We start from the raw sequence: 15,365 nt of genomic DNA, 5'->3' as shown, positions 1-15,365 counted from the left end.
ATTTTAACCAAACTCAGATACACGATGTGTAATTAAATTACATTATATTCACATTTGACCTACAGAGGGTCTGGGGAAGATAGACAAGTTCTCCCCCAAACTATTTTCTAGAGCTGCTACAGGTAGTGAGGCACTAAGGATACACACCCAGAAATCCTAGCATGAAACATATAATTGCAATGCCAGCATGGACACAGATACACTGGTTATGGATGCGAGCAGCTCTTCAGTGTGAACTCTTGATGGTGGGCTTGGCTAACATACAATAGCACTGATTTAACTAAATCAGTTTCTAATCCGGTTTTGTTAAATTGGTGCACAAACTGTATGTAAACAAGACCTCAGGTACATACAACATACCTATGACCTTGGTATCTAAGCACCAATTTCAGCTGTTACTTCAGTTTTGCGTTAGCGTAAATGAGATCAGAAAACAGTCTGAAATGTTTTAGCTTGTCCATCAGAAATTATAAGGTGAATTTTAGATAGACATAATTTGCCCAAAGCAGAATTTGACCATGATACTGTGGCGAACACTCCTATGCTTTTTGATAACCAGAAGCCATATCAGAAATAGGGCGTTATTTGGTCCTCAGTGCTCTGTCTGTATATTGATTAATCATGGGCTTATGATATCAAACCCCAAACTGGTATAACACTGCCTCTTTGGGTGCAAATCCCGTGCAGCATCTCTGGATGATGTTTTCTATCTTTCCCATTGGTGTCAGTGGGGTACCACACAGAATCAGAACTCTGCCTATGCAATTCACAACACAAACCTAGGATCATAGGTTGTGATCTTGCTTATATAAAACTATCATTGTTTTTAATGAAGCAGAAGTGGGTCCATAGTGTAAAATAAAACTTAATTTTGATTGGAAATGTAGAAAATGTCAAGTCTTGGAGTCTGGACTTTGGAGCCCTTTAACATTTTTGAGCCATCAGCCATTCAGAAACAAATTTTATGAAAAAGGTTTTTTAAAAGAAAAGTTATAAATTGTTTGAGATTATGAAAGAATGTTTGTTTGAATAGTTAAGTCTCTGAAAATTAATATCACATTTGCCAACAATATATAATGAGCTACTCAGTTCTGCAGTTTTGGATGGGCAGTTTCTTGCACAGAGCTACAATTTAGAAAATCGTTTAATATTTGCAAAACTCCATGTCTGCACAGTGCGGAGTAGACAGAGGGTGCTGTACAAGTACAGCAATGCAGAATATGGGACATCATTGTCTCCCTTGTAAATATTACTAGACAGGCCAAAACCTTCCTCATTTGGAGGGAGGCAGCAGCCGTATTTTCGTTTAGTTTTATGGCACTTTTTAAAATGCATCTCCCTCGGGTGATAACGTCTCTTGCTGTGTTTCAGGGAGTCATGAAAAAATCTTGGTCATTCTTTTAAATCTTCTTGCTATTGCTGCACGGGTGGGTATTTTCCAGCTCTGATTGCGTGGTAGAGCGAGTCCCCACTCCCATGCCCCACGGCGTCCTGGAGGAGGCGTGGTTGCATATTGGGGGCGGGAGGAGCCCAGGATGTGGCCCTGTGTAGCTTAACGTAGTGCTGCGGCGCAGGCTGGGTGCGGAAGTCAGGCTGCAGTAGCCTCTGCAATGTTGTAGGCGGTGCCCGGCTGATCGTTGCACCGCAGTGCGGACGCACAATGTATCTCCTGCTGGCGTTCCTCAGCCTGATCCCGCGGGCGCCTTGCCTGGGGGAGCTGAAGGCTTTTGTGGTCGCTCACAGCCACATGGACGTTGGCTGGGTTTACACCGTGCAGGTAGCTCCTTCCAGTATTATCTGGGTTTTCGGTTCACTCTTCTGCTTCTCCCAGCGGTTACTTGAGTGGCTGCAGGGACTCCAGGGGTGTCAGATCAGCCGCCCGGAGATAAAGCTCCTATCGGCACCCGCTTGGTGCCCCCGTGTTTGCATGATCCCAGTGAGGTTTCCGTCCTGGCTCTTTGTGTATTCATCTATCCGTCTGATTACTACTTTCATGTGAGATGTTGCCCTGTTTATGTTTCCTCTCCCCATGCCTCCCCCAGCGGTGACAAAGTAGTTTCAAACTTCTGTAAGTGACTCAGATGGGAGACTTTCTCTTCTCTTTTCCCACTGCTGTAAGCTACAGGCCAGATCTTTTCCTCCGTGCCCGTTTGGGGTGCCCGGTGGAAATAGAGTTAGGCCCTACCATAATAACTCTATCAGGGGTTTTCAAACTGTGGATGGGATCCCTGGGGGGTCACAAAGTTGTTATATGGGGGGTTGCAAGCTGTCAACCTCCATCCCAAGCCCCCCTTTGCTTCCAGTATTTATAATGGTGTTAAACATATTAAAACGTGTTTTTAATTTTGTAAGGGGAGGTTGCACTCAGAGGCTTGCTATGTGAAAGGGGTCACCAGTACAAAGTTTGAGAATCACTGCTCTAGGTTCTCTAAGGTCCTGTCTGCAAAACAAACCAAACCATGTAACAGAAGTTTAGCTGAGATAGAGTATTCTCCCCTTATGCCTGTACCTGCTTCAAGGATAGTTCTGCCTTGTTATGCAGACTGAGATTTCTACCTGGAAAGAGCACAGTTTGGGTAAATGCTCCAGGCCCAGCCAGAGGATGGCAGTATGGTTGCGCACTTAAACGAGTGATAGCAACAGTGGGAACTCTAGAGTACACAAGGCTGGGAAGCGACATTTTCCATTTAGTCAGGCTTAGACCAATGTAATATCTCCATTCAGTAACCTTCAGCTAAACTGGGGCAACTTCTGTCTGTAGTAGGGTGACCAGATGTCGGCCCGATTTTATAGGGACAGTCCCGATTTTGGGGTCTTTTTCTTATATATGTTCCTATTACCCCCCACCCCCGTCTCGATTTTTCACACTTACTATCTGGTCACCCAAGTCTGTAGACATGCCCTAATGATGACAGCATTTGGAAGTTATTGCACAATGGGTATAGTCAAGGCCTTTCATTTTCATTTTTTTATGTTTAAATTAAAATTTCCCAGGAAATTAAAAATGAGTGAAAATAGATGCACTAAATTAACATTTTTGGGTAAATATCAGTTAATATTGGGAGATGGGAGGACAGAAAAGATGCAGCAGAGAAAAGGAAGAGTATTGAATGTAAAAGCAGTGATTTATTTAATGAACTGTACATTACCAGTATGTTATGTACAATCTTCCAGTACATTGTTTTATTTTAACAGATAGCTTCACATTAACGCTTAGGCTAATTTATTAACATAAACACATATATCTAATGTATTGGATTTTGTTAACATAATCATATTTTCATTATCTAAAATTGGGATGAAAATAGGTAAAAATAATGAATAATAACTTTTGTAAAACCCTGGATTATTTTTTTTTAAATCGGTAAAAACTGAAAACAAAGTGCCTTAGATAAAGCTTAGGTTTCAGGACCTATAGAGTGAAGCCAAGGATTTAAATAATGTTTACAGGGTTTTGTTTGTTTTTCTGGGGTTTGGTTGGTTTTCCATCCTGCAAGCTAGACATGCAAGAATTAGCCTGTGAAAATCATAATGGATCTATAATGAATACCTGCTCATATTGATTCACTTAGATCAGTCACATTATATTTGAGTGAGGAAAGTTATGGAGAGGGGGGCATGGTCAATTTAGAAATATGTATACATGTTTCTTTCATTTTGTTTGTGTATTTATTTGAGAAGACACTCTTGATGCAATTTTTAAGAAGAAGAAAACATTTCTGGAGTTATGTGCTGGGATTGTTGTTGATGGGTCAGCCATCTGAGAAATTGTGATTATTATTATTTTAATATTCTTGTATGATTCTTTTAGAGGAATTATAAGGGGATGAGGGAAGCATACTAGAAAGAGACATTTTAAAACAAAAAAATTAACATTTTGATTGAGGAGGTGTTGGAGCCTAGCATTATAGAAGGAAGTTAACAAAATAGTTTCAGCTAAATAAGTGAGATGCTAAGCAAAATAAATCAAACAGCTCCTAAATGGCTTTCATGTCTCCTTTTCTAAATACTGTCTCAGTTAGTTATATAGATCCCTTCAGTTATACGAATGATGTTTCAGACACTTTTCATACTAGATAGGCAAGGAATCAGAATTTTTTCTGGGAGCTTTTCTTCTGATAGCATGACAGGGAATCGCTGCTGTTACTTTATTTTATTTTATTTTAAACAGGGTTATTGAATTATTCCTTTAGTATCTTAACTCATACTCAGTAACTGCATGGATGAACACAGAAGCACTTTGTATTTTGGATCTGTCAGTGAGTGAAGATTCCTCCAAAAGAAATGAAACTTTAATTATCAGTTTCTAAGAAGACAAAATTGCTTGAGGCTTCAGCTCCTCTATTATTAAATCATGAGCATCAGTAGTCTCTATGGTTTTTGACCAAAGGAATCATCTATAGATCCTTTCAAGTGCTTCTCTAATAAAGTGAAACCTAAAAGTAATTCTCTGTGGGACACTGATGTCCTAAATTCTATGTATTGTTTCTTCAAAGTTTGCATTGTTATTAATGTCACTTCTGATTGACAATATCTTTTGGACCTTTCATTGTTCACATTCACAGCATGAAAAATAACATAATTTATTGTATGAAAATAGGAAGCTTTTTTGTGTTCTGGAAATTTTACCTTTGATGCTGAATTCTAACTTTGGATACACCCATAGAATACAGTTGACTTTAAGGGGAATTTTGCTTGTCTATATGAGGATAGCATTTGATCCACAGTCTGTGTAATATAATATTATGGATTCTGTCCTGTACACCTTACAGCAACATGAAGACAATGGGAGTTTTGCCAAAATATAGCATGCAGAACAGAGTTTCATGTCTCTATGTAATTTCAGTAGTATACTGCAACCCCCTTAAAATATTTTAGTCTTTTTCACAACTAGTGCTATCTGTATAGGACTAAGTATTTATATTATCCCTGTCACAGAGCTATTTAAGCTCTTCAGATAAACACCATAATTGTTGTTGCATACCATCTGTATATTATACTTTAAAACAAAGTCAAGATAACTAGGTTTTTTTAATTGCTGCAAAGGTGTCTACATCCTGGGATATAATTTATACTGAAAAAATATTCACATGTTCAAGGTCATCTGTTCTGCCTTCATGAAGAAACTCATTTGTTCTAGGATTCAGCAATCAGAGTGACTTCTGGCACTCATAGACTTTAAGGTCAGAAGGGACTATTATGATCATCTAGTCCGACCTCCTGCACAATGCAGGCCACAGAATCTCACCCACCCACTCCTGTAACCCCTAACCTATGTCTGAGTTACTGAAGTCCTCAAATTGTGGTTTAAAGACCTCAAGGTGCAGAGAATCCTCCAGCAAGTGACCCGGGCCCCATGCTGCAGAGGAAGGCAAAAAACCTCCAGGGCCTCTGTCAATCTGCAGAAATGAGCATCTCTCATCTTCAGTCTCTGTAGGCCTGGTCCTGAGAGATGCAATGTGTGACAGTAACTACTGAAGCCAGTGGAAACTGACCGCTGTCTTTTGGCAGGGGAGTTAATCTCTGTCACCCTGACTTATGTCAACTGACTGAGGTTAGTAATTAGAATCAACTCTCTTAGCACTTCTGTATTTCACATCCTATTACACTGATTGCTTTCCATTCCTGTTGAAGACAATGGGAGTTTTTAGCTTTCAGCACTTAGGAGGATCAGGTTGTAGATTAGCTTCTGGTTTCACTCTGGCAAGATCTTTGTTAAATCCAAGATTATTTTGAGCAATTTTTATTAAGACAATCCTAGACATTCTCTTAGAATTAGATCCTAAAGTTCCTAAACATCGCATATAGTCTCTTAGCCAACAAACCATTTTGCAGGTAAGAACTCTGGCTGTGAAAGCCTCTTTAGAAATGATCATTGTTCAGCTTTTAAAATTTAGGTAGTAGGGGTTTTTTTTAAGGAATATTAATATGGTTAGAATTTCATCTGTCTAAACTGATATTAAAACATCCATTCATGATCTTTGTAAAAAAGTTGAGAACTCCCAAATATCACCATATGAACAAGTAATTATTTAGGCAAGTGCTAAAAAATGTTTTGGGCCACCTTTTTTATAGTCAGACATATTTCCTTTATTCAGTTAATTGTTAAAATATTACAATAGATTTCTAATTGTAATGAAAACGTGCATTTTTATTGGAATGTAGCCTTTCATTTGGATCAGGTCCTGCAGTCCTTATTCACACACAATTCTCTTTGATTTCCGTTAGAATTTTACTTGAATAAGGACAGCAGATCTTGTCTCCTTATTTGGTAAATGCACACTGATATGAAGAAAGGTTAAGAGGAGCATGTGGGTGGGGCATATGTAAGTGTGTACAGCATTAAGGCCTTTTCTTCTCAGTCATTTTTAAAGTGTAAATATGTAGTATGTATGTGATCAACATGATGCATGCTTAAATGAGTACCTGTACCTATATCTAATTTCCTATTGTGTAGGTCTTTTTGTAATAGTAGTAACAGTGTGGTTGAACAAAAGACCCATACAGATGTTCCTTGCATTTGCTTCATGCAAAGTAATTTTCCTTTTTTAGTTGATTTCATTCTTACAAATATTTGTATGTGTGCTTTTTTATTTATAAAACCAGTACTACTGTTAAGAAAATAAGTTGTGTATCACTGCAAATGTATGCATTTCTTAAAAGAAAATTTACAGAATCTTTTGAAGTGTTTTTTTGTTTGTTTTGTTTTTAAGAGTTCATTTCTATCACTTGGATGTTGCATAGACGTTAGCAGATTCGATTTGGCTGGTTGTAACTTGCCATTAGAGAGAGAGTGCACCCCAAAATGTTGATTATGCACACAAAAATAAACAAGAAGTTGTTCAAGCACATGATAGTTTATTTGATGAATAGAGCCCAATTATTATTATTTCAGTTGTAGCATTTACATGTCTCAGCCAATGCTTAGGGCCTATTGTGCATACTGTACAGACACAGTAAGATGATGTTCCCTGCCCTGAAAAACTTACAATCTACATGTAAGATGAGAGTCAACAGACATACAGGGTGAGCGCTATTATCCCCATTTGACAGATTGGGATCTGAAGCAGAGAGAGACCCAGAGATTTTCTACATGGAGCCAGCAAAGAACACTAGAGGAGTATGATTTGTAGAGCATTGTAACATGTTGCACGCTAACTGCCCCACAGAGATCCTACTGGCACACTCTAAAGAGACCTAACTCATGTTAATGCCGTCCTGTTTGAGATGGGACTACATCAAAGCAAACTAGGTACCTTTTAGAGCATGCCAGTAGGGTCTATACGTGGTAATTGTAGAGCGTTCTAGCAGGTTGCCCTCTACATTACAGCCCTATAGTGGGCTTTGCTGGCAACATGTTGGCACGCCCTAAGTGACTTACCCAAGATCACATGGGAAGCTTATGACGCAGCAGAAAATTGAATCCAGGTCTTCCAAATCCCAAATGAACATTCTAACCACTGGGCCAACATTGCTTTCTACACCTCTACCCCGATATAACACGACTCTATATAAGGCGGGTTTGCATAGAAGGCAGTAAAGCTCTGACATGTTACGGGTGCTGGGCCAGGCCGGGGCTGCGGGGTTCGATAAGGGGCAGGAGCTGTGGGAGGGCACTTTTGGGGGCCCTGCAGTCCCAGAGTGGCCCGGGGATTAGTAGGAGGCCGGGAGCAGCCCACTCTGCTCCCTGACCCCAGCTGTGTTGCTCAGGGGAGGGGGTTTGGGGGAAGGAATCCCCCCGCACTCACCAGCAGCGGCGGAAGCAGAGCAACCCGGCCCCAGCCCATTCCAATCTGCCAGCTCCCAGCCGCAGCCCTCCGCTTCCCGCCACAGGTGAGTATGGGGGGCGTCCTTTCCCCATCCTCCCTGCACTCATCTGTGGTGGGAAGCAGAGTGCTGCAGCTCGGAGGTGGCAGAGTGGAGTGAGCTGGGGCCGCGTCATTCTGCTTCCCGCCACAGGTGAGTAGGGGGGGCATCCTTTCCCCAACCTCCATGCAGTCACCGGCGGCAGGAAGCAGAGCGTGGGAGGTGGCGGAGTGAAGCAGGCTGGGGCCAGGCTGCTCTGCTTCCCGCTGCTGCCAGTGAGTGCCTGTCACGGGGCGCGGAGGGTGGATAGGGGTCAGAGCAGTCAGGGGACAGGGGGGTTGGATAGGGGGTCGGGTCCTTAGGGTGATTAAGGATGGGCGTCTCTGGAAGGGATGGTCAGGGAACAAGGAACGGGGGGGCCAAAGCCAGTTTGATATAACGTGCTCTCACCTATAACGCGGTGAGATTTTTTTTATCTCCCAAGGACCGTGTTATATCGGGGTAGAGGTGTAGCTGGTATAGCCAAATGTATTTTAAACAAGCAGATTAATTCAAAAGGTGTGAAATATGTCTTTTTAAAAGTGCAACATTATACTTTTTTCAATTGCCTTGCAGGAAAGCATGCATGCCTATGCGGCCAATGTTTATACTTCTGTTGTAGAAGAACTAATGAAAGGAAAGCAACGCAAATTTATTGCTGTGGAGCAGGAATTCTTTCGCCTCTGGTGGGACACCGTAGCCACAGATATACATAAACAGCAGGTAATGTAACGATAGTTACTGTTTTAACACTGAGAGTCAGCCCCTCTGCTCTTGCCTAACTACATACACTGCAGAGGGCAGGGATGGGGATGGGGGTGTGTAAAGCAGCTGAAAACTGACCATGCTACTGCTCTGATCCTGCTGACACTATGTGCAACTCTGGTTCCTTTCTCAGAGGGCTTCTCTAATTTACACCAGCTGCTAACAGCTCCAAGAGGTTGCAACTACAACTGGGAATCAGAGTGATGTAGGAACATCTCAGCCACGACCCCTTTCCCCTGCTTTGTTAGCAACAGATAGAGGAAGTATCATAAGAACTTACTCCTTCAGAGTGATTTTTTTTTAGGGCAGGATGCACCATTTTTAGGGTCAGATTGTGCTAGGGGAACTGAACTGCTTTAGAAGATACTAGACTATTATCTGTTGTTCATCTCACATTTCTGAACTGCAGCCAAAACATCAATAGCAAAGAAAAAACACTTATCTTTTTACTCCAGTATTACACACTCATTACTATTGGAAACAAGGCTGATGTAGCAACAGAAAATGTAAGGATCAGCAATGATACATTTGTGCACTTCTTGTGTTTGTGAACAATGACTCTTCTCTGTTGATCTTTAAAATGTGGTTCTACTCAGAAAAATGATTCTGTAGTGATGGCATTGTGGATGTTCCATCTTTCTTAAATTTCAGTGACTTTGAATTTAATACAGTTGTTGGCTCTCAAAGTTTGGGTCGCTAGGCTAGTGGCAACACATTGTGCTACGATACATGTGATCCAGAGAACTGGGTGAGCTGGAAAGATACAAAGGGCTGTAGATCCCTCTTTGTTTCATTGTGAAGTTCCATGTAACAGTACAATATGATCCATTGTCCAGGGGGAAAAAATCTCAAGTTTTGTTTAGTTTAATTGACACCTCTTTGTTTGTTTAGTCTAATTTAAAATGACACCTCTTTTCTTAATTATTTTTTTTAACCTACTATTCTGTCCATTTGCACCTAAGAGTTCTATAATCGAAAGATTGGAGAGAAAAATAGTTTGTCTTGTGCATTTGACAGCATTCTGTAGATAGCCAGTTTCATTGTTTGTCAGTTAGCTTCTCCTAGCTTCTCCTGTTGTTTGTGTGGGTCTTTTGCACCTCAACGGAAAGGAAAGAATCGTTTCTAAATCAGAAAATGTTACTGCAAATCCATAAAAATTGTCCTGGGTACTTCTCCATGTGTAGTGGTTGAAAATGTTTTGAACTTCTCATTAAAATTGTTTATGGTGTCCCTGTAATCTACACTCTAAGGAAAAGGCTTCTCTTTCTAATATTCATGTGCAGTACCTTCAGGGAAGCTGAAATTGTGCTTCTCTCTCTGCATTTTACAGAACCAAGCAGTAAGAAAAGCTTTCATTTACCAATTCTGATCTCCGTAGTGCAAGATCAGTAGAAAAATTAAATGTCGTGTTCTCGCTTCCCAGAACAGCTGCTGCTTTTTAGTAGCCTTATACTCTCATTCTATTTTCCAGTTCATTTCAATACAAGGATTGAAAATCATCCTGGTCCAAAGCCCAGAATGTGCTCTATTCGCTTTTAGAGCAGTGCCAAAAAAATTAACTGCTGGTTTAAAAAACGCAGTGATAGTTTTGTGATTGGTTATCTTATAGCCATCACAGTTAGAAACAAATGTATTTTTAATCCTTAAGTGCCACAGATATTATTAAAACTAACTTAATGATATACCATTGGAGAGCTATGATACTAGCTTTCCAGTGATTATAACATTTGTTATTAACACTAATGAATTGCCAGGTATTGGACTTTGAAATCACATCAGTTCAATTACCGGCCTGCTTTTTTCACTTGAATTCTAACATTAGTGGCTACTGTTAACAAAATTACTACAGTAATAATTAAATTATTTGAAGGCTTAAAGCCCATTTTTCAAATGGTATCAAGTATTAATCTAGCTCCAGCCATTTGTGAAATATTTGCTTGTGCTGGAGTGTCATTTTTATATATATACACATATATAAAAGCGAGATAATTGGAGCTGATTCTGCAGTGTGGAAGGAGGAGCACACGGGATGATGTGTACCACAGCAGTTGGGCTCGGAGACAGACAGGTGTGACCTTCTTAACTCACATCATGTGCAAATTTCCACACTACACTTTCACACCTGAACCATGCCTGTACTTCCAAGGTTTGAGTCTGTGCATTAGGAGGGCGGGGAGGAAAAGGGACATGGGGCCAGCTCCTTGAGACTGATCGTGGCCAGTATGCAGCAATCATTTGGGATGAAGAAAACAACTCTTGCCTGGTTGTAGCTGGAGATAAGCAAAGGGGAGTAGGTGAACCAAATTGCTCAGAAGTATATGTTGGACTTAGAACTGGGCTCAAAGCATTTCCCCCCTTGCTCCTCTCTTCCCCCCAAAAAAATGTCAGTCAGTACAGGATTTGTCCCCGATTTTGGTGGGAGGCTGTTTAAGGATGAGTGTCATCTAACTTAATAACATTTAAAAAATATTTTCAACATCCAAGGAGTTCCACAAAACTTAAATAAGAAAGGCTTCCATGCCCAGAAGTCTGGGCCAAAGGTATCTCTCCAGGACATGCCCTCCAAAAGAGCAGTAATAGCTTCAGATGCTTTTCATGCAGCTCAGGAGGCAGTTCTGTGCCTACCCCAGATATCGGTTATCTGGTTTCCCAACATGCTAATCATTAGACATATTCAGCTGGAACTAATTTGTGAATGCTCCAGCCTTAAAGTACTTTTACATCATGATGAATGAAGGGATGATTATGACCAAAATTGACAATCTGGCATCATTTCTGAACAGCAATGGGGGCATTCACTCAAAGATCCTGGGGAAAGCAGCATAATGGCTGTAGAACTGCAACACTACATGACAGGTTTTTTAAATTAATTGATAGTAAAATATATGTTCAGACAGTGTTTGATGATACCTGGGACTTCAAAGCTGATATAATGTTTCAGCAAACTGTCCTAAAAATGCAGATAACAGCCCTATGGAGTTACCTTTGGTAGAATGGAACCAGATTATTATCAGTTTTTTTCCATATCTAACACATTTGCTAAAATTTGTAATCAAGTTGTGGTTGATTAAAGGGGTAGATGCTTCCAATTTCCAGTAGGAATAGAATTTTTTTCAAATGTATTTTTCAGGGGCAGCTGTTAAAATATACTTTTAAAATAGAATATAGAGAGAAAAAGATGAGGGAACACCTCTGTTTTTAATAAAATATCCAAAACTGCTACATGTGGATAACTCAATATGTATGTCACATCTTCAAAAAACAAAAACAAAGCAATGAATCTGCTATGAAAATTGTATCAGATCTGTGTGCTACTTTGGGAGTATACATCTACGGGGCTATAGAAAGGATGAATAGTAATTATATATGAAACAAAAGGGAACATGGATTAAGGAACATGGATTAATATTCAACAATGTTGCATTATTATTTTTATTTTCATGACAAAGCTGATATCTAACACATTAATAAAAGCAGCAAAAAGTTGGAAAGCATGCAAAAACTGAGTTCAAACCATAGAAATGTAGGGTTGGAAGGGGCATTTAGTTCATCCCCTTGTGCTGAGGTAGGATCAAATATACCAAGATCATCCCTGACAGGTGTTTGTCTAAATGGTTTTTAAAAACCTCTAAACCTGGGATTTCCACAACTTCTTTTGAAAGTGTGTTCCACTGCCTAACTATCCGTATAGTTAGTTTTTTTCCTGATATCTAACCCAAATCTCCCTTGCTGCAAATTAAGCTTATCATATCTTGTCCTGTCTTCAGTAGACATGGAGAACAATTGATCACTGTCCTCTTTATAATCGTCCTTTCCTCATAAATAGGTTTTCTCAGCCTTTTACCACTTCTGTTGCCTTCCTCTAGACTCCCTCCAGTTTGTCCACACCTTTCCTAAAGAGTGATGCTCAATATTGGACACAGTACTCGAGCTGAGAACTCCCCAGTGCTGAGTAGAGCAGGACGGTTACCTCCTTCTCTTACATACAACACTCCTGTTAATACACCCCAGAATATTAGCGTTTTTCACAACTGTATCACGTTGTTGACTCGTATACAATTTGTCATTCACTCTAACCGCCATATCCTTATCAGAAATACTGTCACCAGTTATTCCCTATTTTGTAGTTGTACATTTGATTTGTTCTTCGTAAATGTAGTACTTTGTACTTCTCTTTATTGAATTTCATCTTGTTGATTTCAGACCAATTCTCCAATTCATCAACTCATGAAATCTCATCGTGTCCTGCAATGTGCTTGCAATCCCTCTGAGCTTGGAGTCATCTACACATTTTATAAGCATACTCATTTCCCTAGTTAGCTTATGAGAGTGTTATGTGGGACTGTCAGAAGGCTCATTAAAATCAAGATATATCGTATCTATTGCTTGCCCCCATCCACTAGGCCTCTAGCCTCCCTAAGGAAGAAAATTAGGTTGGTTTGGCATTATTCTTGACAAATCCATGCTGGCTGTTCCTTATAATCTTATTATCCGCTAGGTCAGAGGTTCTCAAACTGTGGTCCACAAACCACCATTGGTCCGTGAGCTCCATTCAGATGATCTGCAGGTAGTTCCCTCTAAGGTGCATGCCTGGGCGGCCGCACCCAAGAGAATGAAGGGCCACCCACCGGGAGCCACGCAGGCATGCACCTTAGAGGGAACTATCTACGGATCACCTGAATGGAGTTGTTCGGGAGCTGCTGTGGCGGGGGACAGAGGGCACACCCATCTCATTAGAAAAGTAAGACTACTGACATTAAAATATGAGTTGTACTTTTATTTGTAGAACAAAAAAAGTTAATTATTATTCAGGGTTTTTTTATGTAGTGCTTTTATCCAAAGTGCTTTACAATAGTCAGCTAATGGTACAAATAACATTTGGAAAAATCATTGAGTGGTCCACCGAGACCCTCAGCAATTTTCAAATGGTCCGTGAAGAAAAAGCACTGCTCTAGGTGCTTAGAAATTGATGGTTGAATAATTTGTTTTAGTATCTTTCCAGGTCTTGACATTAAGCTGGCAGGTGTATAATTCCCCGGGATCCTCCTTGTTCCCTTTTTAAAGATAGGTACTCTATTTGCCCTTCTTCAGTCCTCTGGCATCTCACCCATCCTGCATGAGTTGGGGAAAATAATTATTAACAATACTAAGATTGCCTCAGCTATCTTAAGTATCTTTGCTTTACCTTTACCTACACTTAATCTTCAACTTTTTCATGCTCATAATGTATAGAACCTCTTGTTGACTTTTGTGTCCCTTGGTAGATATAGCTCATTTTGTGCCCTAACCTTCCTGAGTTTGTCCCTATATGCTTGTGCAACTCTTTTGTACTTCTCCTTAGCAATTAGTCCACGTTTCCACTTTTTGTAGAATTCTTTTTTGATTGTTAGGTCATTAAAGAGCTCCAGATGGAGCCATATTGGCCTCTTACTATTCTTCCTATCTTTCCTTCACATAGGGATAGTGTACTGTTACGCCTTTAATATCGTCTCCTTGAGAAATGGCCAGCTTTCCTAAATACCTTTTTCTCTTTACATTTTATTCCCATGGGATCTTACCTACGCGTTCTCTGAATTTGTTAGTCAGCTTTTTTGAAGTCCATTGTCCTCATTCTGCAGCTCTCCTTCCTTTCTAAGGAAATTTCATGGTCACTTTCACCAAATTGCCTTCAACTTTCAGATTCACGATCAATACCTCCCTGTTGGTCTGCATCAAGTCTAAAATGGCTGTTCCCCTTCATTACTTCCTCCACCTTCTGAAACAAGACATTATTCCCAATACATTCCAAGAAATTCTTGGGCATTTTGTGTTTTGCCATATTACTTTTCCAACCAACGTCTAGGTGGTTAAAGTTCCCCATTACTACCAGGTCTTGTGTTTTGGATACTTCTGTTATTTTTTCTAGAGATAACTCAACCATCTCCTTCTCATCAGCTGATCTGTATTAGACCCGGACCATGACTTAACCCATATTTTTTCCACTTTTATCTTCACCCAGAGACTTTCATATGGTCTGCCTCTCACCTCCTTCTGGACCTCAGAACAAGTGTAAATATTCTTGATATATAATGCAACCCTAACTTCCTTTTTTCCCTGCATTTCCTTCCTGAGCAAGCTGTTTATCCCACCAAATCTCAGAGATGCCAATTATGTCATAATTAACTTATGTTTGTTCTTGCCTATACTCCTTGAATTTGTGTACAGACATCTAAGATGTTGAGTGGACTCCCACACTTTTTCCCTCTTGTTGCGTCTATGACCCTATTGTAATTTTTGATTCCCCACCCCCCAACACGTAGCCCTCTGTTAAGATAACCTCTTTTATATCTATCAGTGGGCTTTTGTCACTTGCCTTCTTTGAACCTAGTGTCCAAAGATGCCCTTTCCCTTCTGGGGGTTCCTTCTGGGTCATATGGACCCCATCTCTTCCCAGCAGTCCTCCTTCCTGGAACAGCTTCCTATGATCGAGGAAACCAAAGTCTTCCTGTCAACACCATCTGTGCATCCATGCATTCATCTGCAGGATATGCGTGTCCCTGTTTGGACTCTTACACTCAACCAGAAGAATGGACAAGAATACCACCTGTGCCCCCATCTCCTTCATCCTTGCTCCCAGAGCCATATATTCACTGCTGATCTGCTTAGGGTCATACCTGGTAGTATCATTAGTGCCCACGTAGATGAGAAGCATAAGGTATTAGTCAGGGGGGCAGAGAAGCCTCGGCAACCTTTCCGTAATGTCTCAGATGTGGGCT

General features: G+C 40.5%; 1 protein-coding gene across 1 annotated transcript in view; it reads left to right on the top strand.

Moving 5' to 3' along the window:
• Positions 1 to 1,565: 1,565 nt before the first annotated feature.
• Positions 1,566 to 15,365, top strand: part of MAN2B2 (mannosidase alpha class 2B member 2) — an 81,116-nt gene continuing 67,316 nt past the window's right edge. The window contains 2 exon segments of the mRNA XM_030563250.1: positions 1,566 to 1,777; positions 8,422 to 8,568. Coding sequence (XP_030419110.1) covers positions 1,661 to 1,777; positions 8,422 to 8,568 — 264 coding nt within the window. The 5' untranslated portion in view covers positions 1,566 to 1,660.

Source organism: Gopherus evgoodei, chromosome 5 (assembly GCF_007399415.2).
Source record: "Gopherus evgoodei ecotype Sinaloan lineage chromosome 5, rGopEvg1_v1.p, whole genome shotgun sequence".
NCBI lineage: Eukaryota > Metazoa > Chordata > Testudines > Testudinidae > Gopherus > Gopherus evgoodei.
Note: the sequence above shows the minus strand (reverse complement) of the source record. Positions and strands in the feature narration are given on the sequence as shown.